The 14,958-nt window shown below is 44.7% G+C and overlaps 1 protein-coding gene across 1 annotated transcript in view; it reads left to right on the top strand.

Moving 5' to 3' along the window:
- LOC311107036 (chromatin-remodeling ATPase INO80-like) overlaps nucleotides 1-14,958 on the top strand; it is a 91,615-nt gene that overhangs the window by 50,234 nt on the left and 26,423 nt on the right. Inside the window, exon 27 of the mRNA XM_084149490.1 lies at nucleotides 12,960-13,087. Within this exon, the coding sequence (XP_084005616.1) occupies nucleotides 12,960-13,087 (128 nt within the window). The remainder of the gene's footprint in view (nucleotides 1-12,959; nucleotides 13,088-14,958) is intronic.

The following is a 14,958-nucleotide window of genomic DNA, read 5'->3' as shown; positions in this document are numbered from 1 at the left end:
ATGTGTGTGTGTATATATATATATATATATATATATATATATATATATACATGCATACATATACAGACGTGTGTGTGTATATATATATACATACATACATACATACATACATACATACATACATACATACATACATACATGTCCTTTTTTAAAATTTATTTTCCTTTATTGCTTTCCAACCCCACCACCCCTCCCCTAATTGGAGTAAACTAGTGAACAACAACGCTTAGGCCTCTACTTCCAGCTTATACATACTATATACATTTTATGGACAGTCAATTTTACAATAATTATATTTTGTTTGTTTTTACTCCTGAACTTCCTCTACCCTCAACCTATCTGATCATTTTCATGATGTCCATCCGGTTTGCTTCTATATGCCATATCTTTCTAACTGTGCTCTTTCACAAAAGTTCTTAACCTATATACTAATTATGGACACAGTATGTTTTACATTAGTTATCTTTGTTAGTTGTTACTAGTCCCAACCTTCAGCTCCATTCAACCCCTCCTATCAATCTCTTAACACCATCCATATTGGATTTCTACTTGCCATATATTTCTCAACTGTACTGTGATGTTTCACAAAGGTTCTGAACCCTTCTATTCTCATTGTTTCTACAGGTTGTAAATTGAAAATAAAAGTTTTTGCTAAAAGTATAATTATATTATTGATCGATTGACTATGACTTTTCAGATCACCCAGTAATGCTATCTGCAGGGTTAGCTCCAGGTAAATATTGCAATCCTTCAGCCATTCCTGGACCTGTGACCAAAAATAAACTACAAATGGACAGTACCAAAACAGATGATCTAATGATTCTGTCTCTTCGCAGCAAAATCTGCCGAGCTGGGAAGATTGTGTCCCCCATATAAATAACATTCTATTGGTTGCAAGAATTTTGTATAATTTTAAATTGAAAAATTCTAAGTTTTGAATCCGGCGTTTTGCGTATCAGTTCATAAACCATTTGCCATTGAATCGGTACGTCAAAAATCTCTTCCCAACTATTTTGCAATCTATATGGGACGGCTGTCAATCCTTTGGTCCTTAAATGAAACTGGTATACTTTGTTATTTATCACTTTAACTAATTATGTTCTTTAATGCGGCCGACAGACAAGTTCCTTACATTTTCCCCCTTCCACTTTCCTCTTCCGTTTTTGCGGTAAGGCTGCAATTATTTGGTTGTAATTTTGGGTAGAGCAGACATTTCCATATGTTTTTGTTAGCTGCATGTGCGACATAACTCCACCAGTCCTACCTATTATATAATTTACGAAGATTATACCTTTTTTATACATTTTTTCAAAAAATAATAGTTTTTTATCAATTAGTATTTTTGAGTTTAACCACAATATTTGTTGCATTATTTCCTCCGAATTCATATTCATTATATAAATAGGCCCGTTTAATTTTGTCTGGCTTGCCCTTCCAAATAAAATGGAATATTTTTTATTCATATAATTTAAAAAACTGTTCGCTAGGCGTAGGCAAAGCCATAAGCAAATACGTAAACTGGGATAATACTAAAGAGTTAATCAGGGTGATTTTTCCACAAATAGACAGGTATTTACTTTTCCATGGTAGCAAGATCTTATCTATTTTTGCTAACTTTCTATTAAAATGTATTGGAGTGACATCATTTATTTATTTTGGGATATGTATTCCGAGTACATCACCATTATTGGTAAACTACACAGTATTGTACATTCTTTATCTTTTAGTGATCCACTACGTAATATAGTACATTTATCATAATTTGGTTGTAATCCAGAGAGGTTAGAAAATGTATCTAGATCCTCTATGAGGCTGTGGAGGGTTTCAAGTTGTGGATTTAAAAGAAAACATGAATCATCAGCGTACAATGACACTTTTGTTTTTTAGCCCTGGATTTCTAATCCCTAAATATTATTGTTGGATCTGATTTTAATAGCTAACATTTCGATGGCCATTATAAATAGATATGCCGATAGTGGACAACCTTGTTTTACTCCTCTTGACAGTTTAAAACTTTCTGAGAAATAGCCATTATTTACTATTTTACACCTAGGGTTACTATACATGATTTTAACCTTAACCATTTTAAATGTAAACTTCAATGGGGACATCCCAAGGATCCCGGATAGCACGGACCAAATAAACTCTCTCTCGCTCGCTCTCTGCATCTCTCTCTCTACCACCTCCCTCTCTCTCCCCCCCTCCCTTCATCTCTCCCTCCCTCCCTTTCTTAGGAATCCCAGCCCCACACCTTTAGAACAAATGACTGCTATGATGAATGTTGTTTGTTTGAGCATGGCGTGAGCCACTTATCAGTATCAGTCAAGAAATCTAGTCATGGAATCAAGCTTTGGTGGGTCCAAACTAAGGCGTCAGTGACTTGAGTTGATGATTGATGAAAGAGTTTTGACCTTTAAAAAGAAAGACTTGTTTGTTTGGTAAACATGAGGCTGGTGTCAAGGTCACCTTTCTACTGTCTGTCTCTCAGCTTACCCTTAGCAGTTTAGGGACATGAACGACAACTTATAAAGGCTCCCTAAAGCGATCGTAAAGTCTTCACAAGCTTCTACATTATTTACAAATCATTCCTACATTTTATAAGCAAAGTCATGCGACCTAAAGAGTACAGCTGATGCTGAAAAGCACCAGAGGAAGATTCTGTGGAAAGTTCCTAATGAGGACCTGGCTAAAACACCCTGTTGCTGTGTGTGTGGCGTCCGTCTGTCACAGTAAGTGAGGAGGAGCAGGCTCGCTAAATGACTGGTCTCTCACAATAGCTTCTGTTTTCTGTTTATTGTTAGGTGTGGGAGCCTTTGTCGTGGCTAGGAGGCAAGTGTGTGAGAGAGGTAGAAGTGGTGTGTGTGTGTGTGTGTGTGTGTGAGAGAGAGAGAGAAAAATAATTCTGGTGTGTGTCTGAGAGGGCTGTGGGAAACAGTGTTGTCTTCCTGTCCCTTCAAGAATCTCCGCTCTCCACTAAAAAGACAGGAAACCTCCCTGGCCTTCTGATAGACACACACACACGCACACACACACACACACACACACACACACACACACACACACACACACACACTGGCCTTCTGATAGAGAAGCAGAAACAACACCGTCAGGGAGCTAGCCTGGCTGTTAGCTACATCATTGTTTACTGTCTGACTGGCTTTGGCCATGGCTGAATGGCTCTACTTCATGCAAACCACAGCTCTGAACACTCTGTGCCTTTCACTTTCCTTCTCTGCTCTGCTCTGTTCCTTCTCTCCTCTGTTCCTCTCTGCTCTGTTCTGTTCCTCTCTCCTCTGCTCTGTTCCTTCTCTCCTCTGTTCCTCTCTGCTCTGTTCTGTTCCTCTCTCCTCTGCTCTGTTCCTTCTCTCCTCTGTTCCTCTCTGCTCTGTTCTGTTCCTCTCTCCTCTGCTCTGTTCCTTCTCTCCTCTGTCCCTCTCTGCTCTGTCCCTCTCTGCTCTGTTCTTCTCTGTTCTGTTTTACTCTGTTCTGTTCTGCTCTGTTCCTCTCTGAAACAGAACTCTCCCCCATGTGACCTACTTGTTGTGTGTATGTACTGACATGTATGTGTAATTGATAGATGCACACACACACACTACATTGTAATGTTTTTAAATGTATGTCAATTGTAAAGTATTTTGTCTATAATGTATTTTTAGTTATATGTCGGACCCCAGTAAGCCTAGCTGTCGCCATTGGTGTTGGCTAATGGGGATCCTAATAAATCAAATATCTGCTCTGTTCGTCTCTGCTCTGCTCTGTGGTGAGAGCAGACCATTGTGGTGTATTACCCACTAAACACAGAGTAGAACAGACAACCATCTTCTTCAAATCAAATCACATTTTATTTTTCACATGCGCCGAATACAACAGGTGTAGACCTTACTGTGAAATGCTTACTTACAAGCCCTTAACCAACAATGCAGTTCAAGAAAGAGTTATGAAAATATTTACTAAATAAATGAAAGTATAAAATAAAATAAAAATAGTAACACAATAAAATAACAATAACGAGGCTATATACAGGGGGTACCGGTACCGAGTCAATGTGCGGGGGTACAGGTTAGTCGAGGTAATTTGTACATGTAGGTATGGGTAAAGTGACTATGCATAGATAATAAACAGCGAGTAGCAGCAGTGTAAAAACAAAGAGGAGGATGTCAATGTAAATAGTCTGGGTGGGCATTTTATTAATTGTTCAGCAGTCTTATGGCTTGGGGGTAGAAGCTGTTAATGAGCCTTTTGGTTGTAGACTTGGCGCTCTGGTACCGCTTGCCGTGCGGTAGCAGAGAGAACAGTGTATGACTTGGGTGACTGGAGTCTTTGACAATTTTTTGGGCCTTCCTCTGACACCGCCTGGTATAGAGGTCCTGGATGGCAACCTGGTATATATAGTATCCTCTGAGAGCCAGAGTGCCAGGGTCATAATTAGCCTCTCTCTCTCTCTCTCTCTCTCTCTCTCTCTCTCTCTCTCTCTCTCTCTCTCTCTCTCTCTCTCTCTCTCTCTCTCTCTGTCTGTCTGTCTGTCTGTCTGTCTGTCTGTCTGTCTGTCTGTCTGTCTGTCTGTCTGTCTGTCTGTCTGTCTGTCTGTCTGTCTGTCTGTCTGTCTGTCTGTCTGTCTGTCTGTCTGTCTGTCTGTCTGTCTGTCTGTCTGTCTGTCTGTCTGTCTGTCTGTCTGTCTGTCTGTCTGTCTGTCTGTCTGTCTGTCTGTCTGTCTGTCTGTCTGTCTGTCTGTCTGTCTGTCTGTCTGTCTGTCTGTATGAGAAAACGGTGACCTACACTCTGAATGACCTAAAATGATCAATCCCAATTTAGTCTTTAATAGTCAGGCCAACCCAAGCTGTACTGTGTTGTAGGCTATTAGTAGTCCTACTATTGAAATAGATAAATGAGGCTGTCAACTGAGTCAGAAATATCACACTTTAGCAAAACAACAAAATTGGATGTTCTAAGTCTATAACAATGCTTAAACCACATCAGGAGACCACTTTTGAGGTCTGGGGAAACATCTAAGAAATTTAGATTTTTGAGTGTAGTTACCCTTTAATTCAAGTGTACAGGCCCCTAGCACTGTTGTTGGGTTACAGGTGTTTCTGTAGCACATGATATGGAGTTTGCTAAACAAAAGGCCACTGGATTGATGCATGTAGTCATGATATCATTCTGCCAGGTAGGAATAGGCATAGGCTGTTGAAGGTTTTTGGGAAAGCCTTTCCATCTACCAGAAGACAGTTAGGCCTATCATTAGAATAGCTATATTTGTCCTCTTCCTTCATTGTTTGAAACCTAGACGTTTTACTTCATATAATGAGGCATGTCTTACCTTGCTTCAAAGTAGCCTATAGCCAAAATCCCACCATAGAAACGTGTAGGAAATTATTTTATAAAGACCTCATATGCATTCTCCTGTTGTATTGGTTTTCTTTCAACTGTCTTTCATTGTCTAGCAGCCAAAGGCATTATCCCAGTCATATTAGCAACCCATGATAGCTGTTGCATCTTTAGATCTCCCCTCTTTATACATTTCTAACGGATGTTTTCATCTCTGTCCATGAAACCACTTGCATGTGAGGTACATTTTAGAACAGTGTTTCCCACAAATTTCATTTTGAAACATTGGCCCATAGGTCTACCTCCGTGTGCACATTGCTGCACCTAAAATGTGAAGAAATAATAGTTTATCAACATTTTAAGCTAAACGTTCTGATCTGTTTCATCAGCCTTATGATTTGGGGAAGATTGGAGGGGAGGAAGGAAGGATTGTGAAGGGGTAAATACCATGGTACAGTAGCTGAAGAGGGTTGGATAGGGTAGTATGGAGGTAATGAAGAGGGTTGGATAAGGTAGTGAGGAGGTAATGAAGAGGGTTGGATAGGGTAGTGAGGAGGTAATGAAGAGGGTTGGATAAGGTAGTGAGGAGGTAATGAAGAGGGTTGGATAAGGTAGTGAGGAGGTAATGAAGAGGGTTGGATAGGGTAGTGAGGAGGTAATGAAGAGGGTTGGATAAGGTAGTGAGGAGGTAATGAAAAGGGTTGGATAGGGTAGTGAGGAGGTAATGAAGAGGGTTGGATAAGGTAGTGAGGAGGTAATGAAGAGGGTTGGATAAGGTAGTGAGGAGGTAATGAAGTGGGTTGGATAGGGTAGTAAGGAGGTAATGAAGAGGGTTGGATAAGGTAGTGAGGAGGTAACGAAGAGGGTTGGATGGGGTAGTGAGGAGGTAATGAAGAGGGTTGGATAAGGTAGTGAGGAGGTAATGAAGAGGGTTGGATGGGGTAGTGAGGAGGTAATGAAGAGGGTTGAATGGAGTAGTGTGGAGGTAATGAGGAGGGTTGGATAGGGTAGTGAGGAGGTAATGAAGAGGGTTGGATAAGGTAGTGAGGAGGTAATGAAGAGGGTTGGATGGGGTAGTGAGGAGGTAATGAGGAGGGTTGGATAGGGTAGTGAGGAGGTAATGACGAGGGTTGGATGGGGTAGTGTGGAGGTAATGAGGAGGGTTGGATAGGGTGGTGTGGAGGTAATGAAGAGGGTTGGATAGGGTAGTGAGGTGGTAATGAAGAGGGTTGGATAGGGTAGTGAGGTGGTAATGAAGAGGGTTGGATGGAGTAGTGTGGAGGTAATGAAGAGGGTTGGATAGGGTAGTGTGGAGGTAATGAAGAGGGTTGGATAGGGTAGTGTGGAGGTAATGAAGAGGGTTGGATGGGGTAGTGAGGAGGTAATGAGGAGGGTTGGATAGGGTGGTGTGGAGGTAATGAAGAGGGTTGGATAGGGTAGTGTGGAGGTAATGAAGAGGGTTGGATAGGGTAGTGTGGAGGTAATGAAGAGGGTTGGATAGGGTAGTGAGGAGGTAATGAAGAGGGTAGTGAAGAGGTAATGCAGAGTGTTGGATGGGGTAGTGAGGAGGTAATGAAGAGGGTTGGATAGGGTAGTGAGGTGGTAATGAAGAGGGTTGGATAGGGTAGTGAGGAGGTAATGAAGAGGGTAGTGAAGAGGTAATGCAGAGGGTTGGATGGGGTAGTGTGGAGGTAATGAAGAGGGTTGGATGGGGTAGTGAGGAGGTAATGAAGAGGGTTGGATAGGGTAGTGAGGTGGTAATGAAGAGGGTTGGATAGGGTAGTGAGGAGGTAATGAAGAGGGTAGTGAAGAGGTAATGCAGAGGGTTGGATGGGGTAGTGAAGAGGTAATGCAGAGGGTTGGATGGGGTAGTGAGGTGGTAATGAAGAGGGTTGGATAGGGTAGTGAGGTGGTAATGAAGAGGGTTGGATGGAGTAGTGAGGAGGTAATGAAGAGGGTTGGATAGGGTAGTGTGGAGGTAATGAAGAGGGTTGGATAGGGTAGTGTGGAGGTAATGAAGAGGGTTGGATGGGGTAGTGAGGAGGTAATGAGGAGGGTTGGATAGGGTGGTGTGGAGGTAATGAAGAGGGTTGGATAGGGTAGTGTGGAGGTAATGAAGAGGGTTGGATATGGTAGTGTGGAGGTAATGAAGAGGGTTGGATAGGGTAGTGAGGAGGTAATGAAGAGGGTAGTGAAGAGGTAATGCAGAGTGTTGGATGGGGTAGTGAGGAGGTAATGAAGAGGGTTGGATAGGGTAGTGAGGTGGTAATGAAGAGGGTTGGATAGGGTAGTGAGGAGGTAATGAAGAGGGTTGGATGGGGTAGTGAGGTGGTAATGAAGAGGGTTGGATAGGGTAGTGAGGAGGTAATGAAGAGGGTAGTGAAGAGGTAATGCAGAGGGTTGGATGGGATAGTGAAGAGGTAATGCAGAGGGTTGGATGGGGTAGTGAGGTGGTAATGAAGAGGGTTGGATAGGGTAGTGAAGAGGTAATGCAGAGTGTTGGATGGGGTAGTGAGGAGGTAATGAAGAGGGTTGGATAGGGTAGTGTGGAGGTAATGAAGAGGGTTGGATAGGGTAGTGAGGAGGTAATGAAGAGGGTTGGATAAGGTAGTGAGGAGGTAATGAAGAGGGTTGGATAGGGTAGTGAGGAGGTAATGAAGAGGGTAGTGAAGAGGTAATGCAGAGTGTTGGATGGGGTAGTGTGGAGGTAATGAAGAGGGTTGGATGGGGTAGTGAGGAGGTAATGAAGAGGGTTGGATGGGGTAGTGAGGAGGTAATGAAGAGGGTTGGATAGGGTAGTGAGGAGGTAATGAAGAGGGTAGTGAAGAGGTAATGCAGAGGGTTGGATGGGGTAGTGAGGTGGTAATGAAGAGGGTTGGATGGGGTAGTGAGGAGGTAATGAGGAGGGTTGGATAGGGTAGTGAGGAGGTAATGAAGAGGGTTGGATAAGGTAGTGAGGAGGTAATGAAGAGGGTTGGATGGGGTAGTGAGGAGGTAATGAGGAGGGTTGGATAGGGTAGTGTGGAGGTAATGAAGAGGGTTGGATAGGGTAGTGTGGAGGTAATGAAGAGGGTTGGATAGGGTAGTGTGGAGGTAATGAAGAGGGTTGGATAGGGTAGTGAGGAGGTAATGAAGAGGGTTGGATAAGGTAGTGAGGAGGTAATGAAGAGGGTTGGATGGGGTAGTGAGGAGGTAATGAGGAGGGTTGGATAGGGTGGTGTGGAGGTAATGAAGAGGGTTGGATAGGGTAGTGTGGAGGTAATGAAGAGGGTTGGATAGGGTAGTGTGGAGGTAATGAAGAGGGTAGTGAAGAGGTAATGCAGAGTGTTGGATGGGGTAGTGAGGAGGTAATGAAGAGGGTTGGATAGGGTAGTGAGGTGGTAATGAAGAGGGTTGGATAGGGTAGTGAGGAGGTAATGAAGAGGGTAGTGAAGAGGTAATGCAGAGGGTTGGATGGGGTAGTGTGGAGGTAATGAAGAGGGTTGGATGGGGTAGTGAGGAGGTAATGAAGAGGGTTGGATGGGGTAGTGAGGAGGTAATGAAGAGGGTTGGATAGGGTAGTGAGGAGGTAATGAAGAGGGTAGTGAAGAGGTAATGCAGAGGGTTGGATGGGGTAGTGAGGTGGTAATGAAGAGGGTTGGATGGGGTAGTGAGGAGGTAATGAGGAGGGTTGGATAGGGTAGTGAGGAGGTAATGAAGAGGGTAGTGAAGAGGTAATGCAGAGGGTTGGATGGGGTAGTGAGGTGGTAATGAAGAGGGTTGGATGGGGTAGTGAGGAGGGTTGGATAGGGTAATGAGGAGGTAATGCAGAGGGTTGGATGGGGTAGTGAGGTGGAGTGTACTTTCTCTGATAGCAACCATAAGATGAAGTAACCTAACTTGTCTTTTGGGTGAACTATCCCTTTAAATCCTCTTAAACCCACGTTTTTATTTCCTGGCCTAGCTTTCTTTCTTTGGTCAAAATTTGCTCATTTTTATGACTAACCAACCATTTTGCATTACGCTGAAAACACATGTAGCTTATTTATGTCAAGCTATAAGTGTTGTTTTGGAAGGAGGTAGACCACCAAAGTCCTCAGTCATTTCTTAAAAAGATCAATCACGTTTTATTTTAATCAGTCCCTTTTTAAGAAACGGCAGTTGTTTAGAATAACACTTCCATATACAGCACAGAGCTCTGTGTTTGGTGAGGCTGAGGCCGCTGGGGTTAGGGAAAGTGGCCGTTAGGAATGCTTCTAATGTGGTGAGAGAGCAGTTGAAGTGTTGCTCTGTTTGGATGCAATGCAAAGGTCAAACACAGCATACAAAAACATCTCCCTCTTTTGGCAACAAATTGTCTCGTACTCTTCTTCCTTGACAAAGTTGCAAAAGCTCTCGACTGTGTTTAGTGGAGGTAATGGAAATGTTGTTTGTTTGCCAAAGCAGAGGATGATGATAATATGATGATAATATGATGATAATATAATGATAGTATGATGCTAGTATGATGCTAGTATGATGATAGTATGATGATAGTATGAGAGGGTTGAGATGGCCTGTGTTGTTGTTACCTTGGAATGTGGCTAGGGGGTACCATGGTCGGTTGGGTCTGGGTGGTACCATGGTCTGTTGGGTCTGGGTGGTACCATGGTCTGTTGGGTCTGGGTGGTACCATGGTCTGTTGGGTCTGGGTGGTACCATGGTCTGTTGGGTCTGGGTGGTACCATGGTCTGTTGGGTCTGGTGGTACCATGGTCTGTTGGGTCTAGGTGGTACCATGGTCTGTTGGGTCTAGGTGGTACCATGGTCGGTTGGGTCTGGGTGGTACCATGGTCGGTTGGGTCTGGGTGGTACCATGGTCGGTTGGGTCTGGGTGGTATCATGATCTGTTGGGTCTGGGTGGTACCATGGTCTGGTGGGTCTAGGTGGTACCATGGTCTGTTGGGTCTAGGTGGTACCATGGTCTGTTGGGTCTAGGTGGTACCATGGTCTGTTGGGTCTAGGTGGTACCATGGTCTGTTGGGTCTGGGTGGTACCATGGTCTGTTGGGTCTAGGTGGTACCATGGTCTGTTGGGTCTGGTGGTACCATGGTCTGTTGGGTCTAGGTGGTACCATGGTCTGTTGGGTCTAGGTGGTACCATGGTCGGTTGGGTCTGGGTGGTACCATGGTCGGTTGGGTCTGGGTGGTACCATGGTCGGTTGGGTCTGGGTGGTACCATGATCTGTTGGGTCTGGGTGGTACCATGGTCTGTTGGGTCTAGGTGGTACCATGGTCTGTTGGGTCTAGGTGGTACCATGGTCTGTTGGGTCTAGGTGGTACCATGGTCTGTTGGGTCTAGGTGGTACCATGGTCTGTTGGGTCTGGGTGGTACCATGGTCTGTTGGGTCTAGGTGGTACCATGGTCTGTTGGGTCTGGGTGGTACCATGGTCTGTTGGGTCTAGGTGGTACCATGGTCTGTTGGGTCTAGGGGGTACCATGGTCTGTTGGGTCTAGGTGGTACCATGGTCTGTTGGGTCTAGGTGGTACCATGATCATGGTCGTCTCCTGAGTGGCGCAGTGGTCTAAGGCACTGCATCGCAGTGCTAACTGTGCCACTAGAGATCCTGGTTCGAATCCAGGCTCTGTCGCAGCCGGCCGCGACCGGGAGACTCATGGGCGGCGCACAATTGGCCCAGCGTCATCCAGGGTAGGGGAGGGAATGGCCGGCAGGGATGTAGCTCAGTTGATAGAGCATGGCGTTTGCAACGCCAGGGTTGTGGGTTCGATTCCCACGGGGGGCCAGTATAAAAAATATATATATATATATATGTATTCACTAACTGTAAGTCGCTCTGGATAAGAGCGTCTGCTAAATGACTAAAATGTAAAATGTAATGATCTGTTGGGTCTAGGGGGTACCATTCTAGGGGGTACCATGGTCTGTTGGGTCTGGGTGGTACCATGGTCTGTTGGGTCTAGGTGGTACCATGGTCTGTTGGGTCTAGGTGGTACCATGATCTGTTGGGTCTAGGTGGTACCATGGTCTATTGCGTCTGGGTGGTACCATGGTCTGTTGGGTCCAGGTGGTACCATGGTCGGTTGGGTCTAGTGGTACCACGGTCTGTTGGGTCTAGGTGGTACCATGGTCTGTTGGGTCTGGGTGGTACCATGGTCGGTTGGGTCTAGTGGTACCACGGTCTGTTGGGTCTAGGTGGTACCACGGTCTGTTGGGTCTGGGTGGTACCATGGTCTGTTGGGTCTAGGTGGTACCATGGTCTGTTGGGTCTGGGTGGTACCATGGTCTGTTGGGTCTAGGTGGTACCATGGTCTGTTGGGTCTGGGTGGTACCATGGTCTGTTGGGTCTAGGTGGTACCATGGTCTGTTGGGTCTGGGTGGTACCATGGTCTGTTGGGTCTAGGTGGTACCATGGTCTGTTGGGTCTGGGTGGTACCATGGTCTGTTGGGTCTAGGTGGTACCATGGTCTGTTGGGTCTAGGTGGTACCATGGTCTGTTGGGTCTGGGTGGTACCATGGTCTGTTGGATCTGGGTGGTACCATGATCTGTTGGGTCTAGGTGGTACCATGGTCTGTTGGGTCTGGGTGGTACCATGGTCTGTTGGGTCTAGGTGGTACCATGGTCTGTTGGGTCCGGGTGGTACCATGGTCTGTTGGGTCTAGGTGGTACCACGGTCTGTTGGGTCTAGGTGGTACCATGGTCTGTTGGGTCTGGGTGGTACCATGGTCTGTTGGGTCTAGGTGGTACCATGGTCTGGTGGGTCTAGGTGGTACCATGGTCTGTTGGGTCTAGGTGGTACCATGATCTGTTGGGTCTGGGTGGTACCATGGTCTGTTGGTACCATGGTCTGTTGGGTCTGGGGGGTACCATGGTCTGTTGGGTCTGGGTGGTCTCTCTCTCTCACTCCTTCCATGCCTTGCTCTCTCTCCATGTCTCTCTCCCTCTGTCGCAAAAGCCTATTACAGGTCTTTGATGGTGGGGCATGGTGTTTATCATGGAGGCCTGGTGAGAAGGCTTGTCCGGTACAGTCTGCGATGTCACGACCGCCACCAGCCCTACTGAGCCAGACTGTATCTACTGTCTGTCTCAACCGCAGCTCTCTTCCTGTCTGTCTGCCTCCCTCCTTCTCTCAATCCGTCCCCTGTAGCTCAGTTGGTAGAGCATGACGCTTGCAACGCCAGGGTTGTTGGTTCGTTTCCCACGGGGGGCCAGTATGAAAATGTATGCACTCACTAACTGTAAGTCGCTCTGGATAAGAGCGTCTGCTAAATGACAAAAATGTAATCCTTCTCTTCCCCAGAACTCTATACAGGTTTATGGATGACTTCACTGACTCCTTCATCCCAATGAACTCTGCTCAGTTGTATGATACAGGCCTAGATAATCCTGCCTGCTTTTTCAGATTTAGATCATTCAAAGCTTTCAAGTTATGATGTTGATGTCATGGAATGTATGGCCTGAATGTCCTCCAAACATCCTCCAAAAGAATCACAGTTGTGTACTGGTTCAAATCAACAAGAACTTAGAATAAAAGTAATCTTGCTGCTCCCAAAAGTTTATGTATTATTTATCATCATAAAAGTGGATTTAAGATGCTCAACATGTAGGCCTAATGAGCTGTTCTGTTTCTCTCCCTTCTGCCCCTGTGTTCCAGACAAGGAGACCCTGATCACTGACAGTGGGAAGCTCCACACTCTAGACCTGCTGCTGTGTCGCCTCAAGGCTCAGGGACACCGAGTCCTCATCTACTCACAGATGACTCGCATGATAGACCTACTCGAGGTGAGTAGAGTACAGTAGAATGTAGAGTACAGTAGAATGTAGAGTACAGTAGAATGTAGAGTGCAGTAGAATGTAGAGTGCAGTAGAATGTAGAGTGCAGTAGGATGTAGAGTGCAGTAGGATGTAGAGTGCAGTAGGATGTAGAGTGCAGTAGAATGTAGAGTGCAGTAGAATGTAGAGTGCAGTAGAATGTAGAGTGCAGTAGAATGTAGAGTGCAGTAGAATGTAGAGTGCAGTAGAATGTAGAGTGCAGTAGAATGTAGAGTGCAGTAGAATGTAGAGTGCAGTAGGATGTGCAGTAGAATGTAGAGTGCAGTAGGATGTAGAGTACAGTAGAATGTAGAGTACAGTAGAATGTAGAGTACAGTATAATGTAGAGTGCAGTAGAATGTAGAGTGCAGTAGAATGTAGAGTGCAGTAGAATGTAGAGTGCAGTAGGATGTAGAGTGCAGTAGGATGTAGAGTGCAGTAGGATGTAGAGTACAGTAGAATGTAGAGTGCAGTAGAATGTAGAGTGCAGTAGGATGTAGAGTACAAGAGTGCAGTAGAATGTAGAGTGCAGTAGAATGTAGAGTGCAGTAGAATGTAGAGTGCAGTAGAATGTGCAGTAGAATGTAGAGTGCAGTAGAATGTAGAGTGCAGTAGAATGTGCAGTAGAATGTAGAGTGCAGTAGAATGTAGAGTACAGTAGAATGTAGAGTACAGTAGAATGTAGAGTGCAGTAGAATGTAGAGTACAGTAGAATATACAGTAGAATGTAGAGTGCAGTAGGATGTACAGTAGGATGTAGAGTACAGTAGAATGTAGAGTACAGTAGAATATACAGTAGAATGTAGAGTGCAGTAGGATGTACAGTAGGATGTAGAGTACAGTAGAATGTAGAGTACAGTAGAATGTAGAGTGCAGTAGAATGTAGAGTACAGTAGAATATACAGTAGAATGTAGAGTGCAGTAGGATGTACAGTAGGATGTAGAGTACAGTAGGATGTAGAGTACAGTAGGATGTAGAGTACAGTAGAATGTAGAGTGCAGTAGAATGTAGAGTGCAGTAGAATGTAGAGTGCAGTAGGATGTACAGTAGAATGTAGAGTACAGTAGAATGTAGAGTGCAGTAGAATGTAGAGTACAGTAGAATGTAGAGTACAGTAGGATGTAGAGTACAGTAGAATGTAGAGTACAGTAGAATATACAGTAGAATGTAGAGTGCAGTAGGATGTACAGTAGAATGTAGAGTACAGTAGAATGTAGAGTACAGTAGAATGTAGAGTGCAGTAGAATGTAGAGTGCAGTAGAATGTAGAGTGCAGTAGGATGTACAGTAGAATGTAGAGTGCAGTAGAATGTAGAGTGCAGTAGAATGTAGAGTGCAGTAGAATGTAGAGTGCAGTAGAATGTAGAGTGCAGTAGGATGTGCAGTAGAATGTAGAGTGCAGTAGAATGTAGAGTGCAGTAGAATGTAGAGTGCAGTAGGATGTAGAGTGCAGTAGGATGTAGAGTGCAGTAGGATGTGCAGTAGAATGTAGAGTGCAGTAGAATGTAGAGTGCAGTAGGATGTAGAGTACAGTAGAATATACAGTAGAATGTAGAGTGCAGTAGGATGTACAGTAGAATGTAGAGTACAGTATAATGTAGAGTGCAGTAGAATGTAGAGTGAAGTAGAATGTAGAGTGCAGTAGAATGTAGAGTGCAGTAGGATGTAGAGTACAGTAGAGTGCAGTAGAATGTAGAGTGCAGTGGAATGTAGAGTGCAGTAGGATGTAGAGTACAGTAGCATGTAGAGTACAAGAGTGCAGTAGAATGTAGAGTGCAGTAGAATGTAGAGTGCAGTAGAATGTAGAGTGCAGTAGAATGTGCAGTAGAATGTAGAGTGCA

This window comes from Coregonus lavaretus (genome assembly GCF_964263955.1).
Source record: "Coregonus lavaretus genome assembly, chromosome: 31".
NCBI classification, from domain to species: Eukaryota; Metazoa; Chordata; class Actinopteri; order Salmoniformes; family Salmonidae; genus Coregonus; species Coregonus lavaretus.
This window is presented reverse-complemented; position numbering and strand designations above follow the sequence as displayed.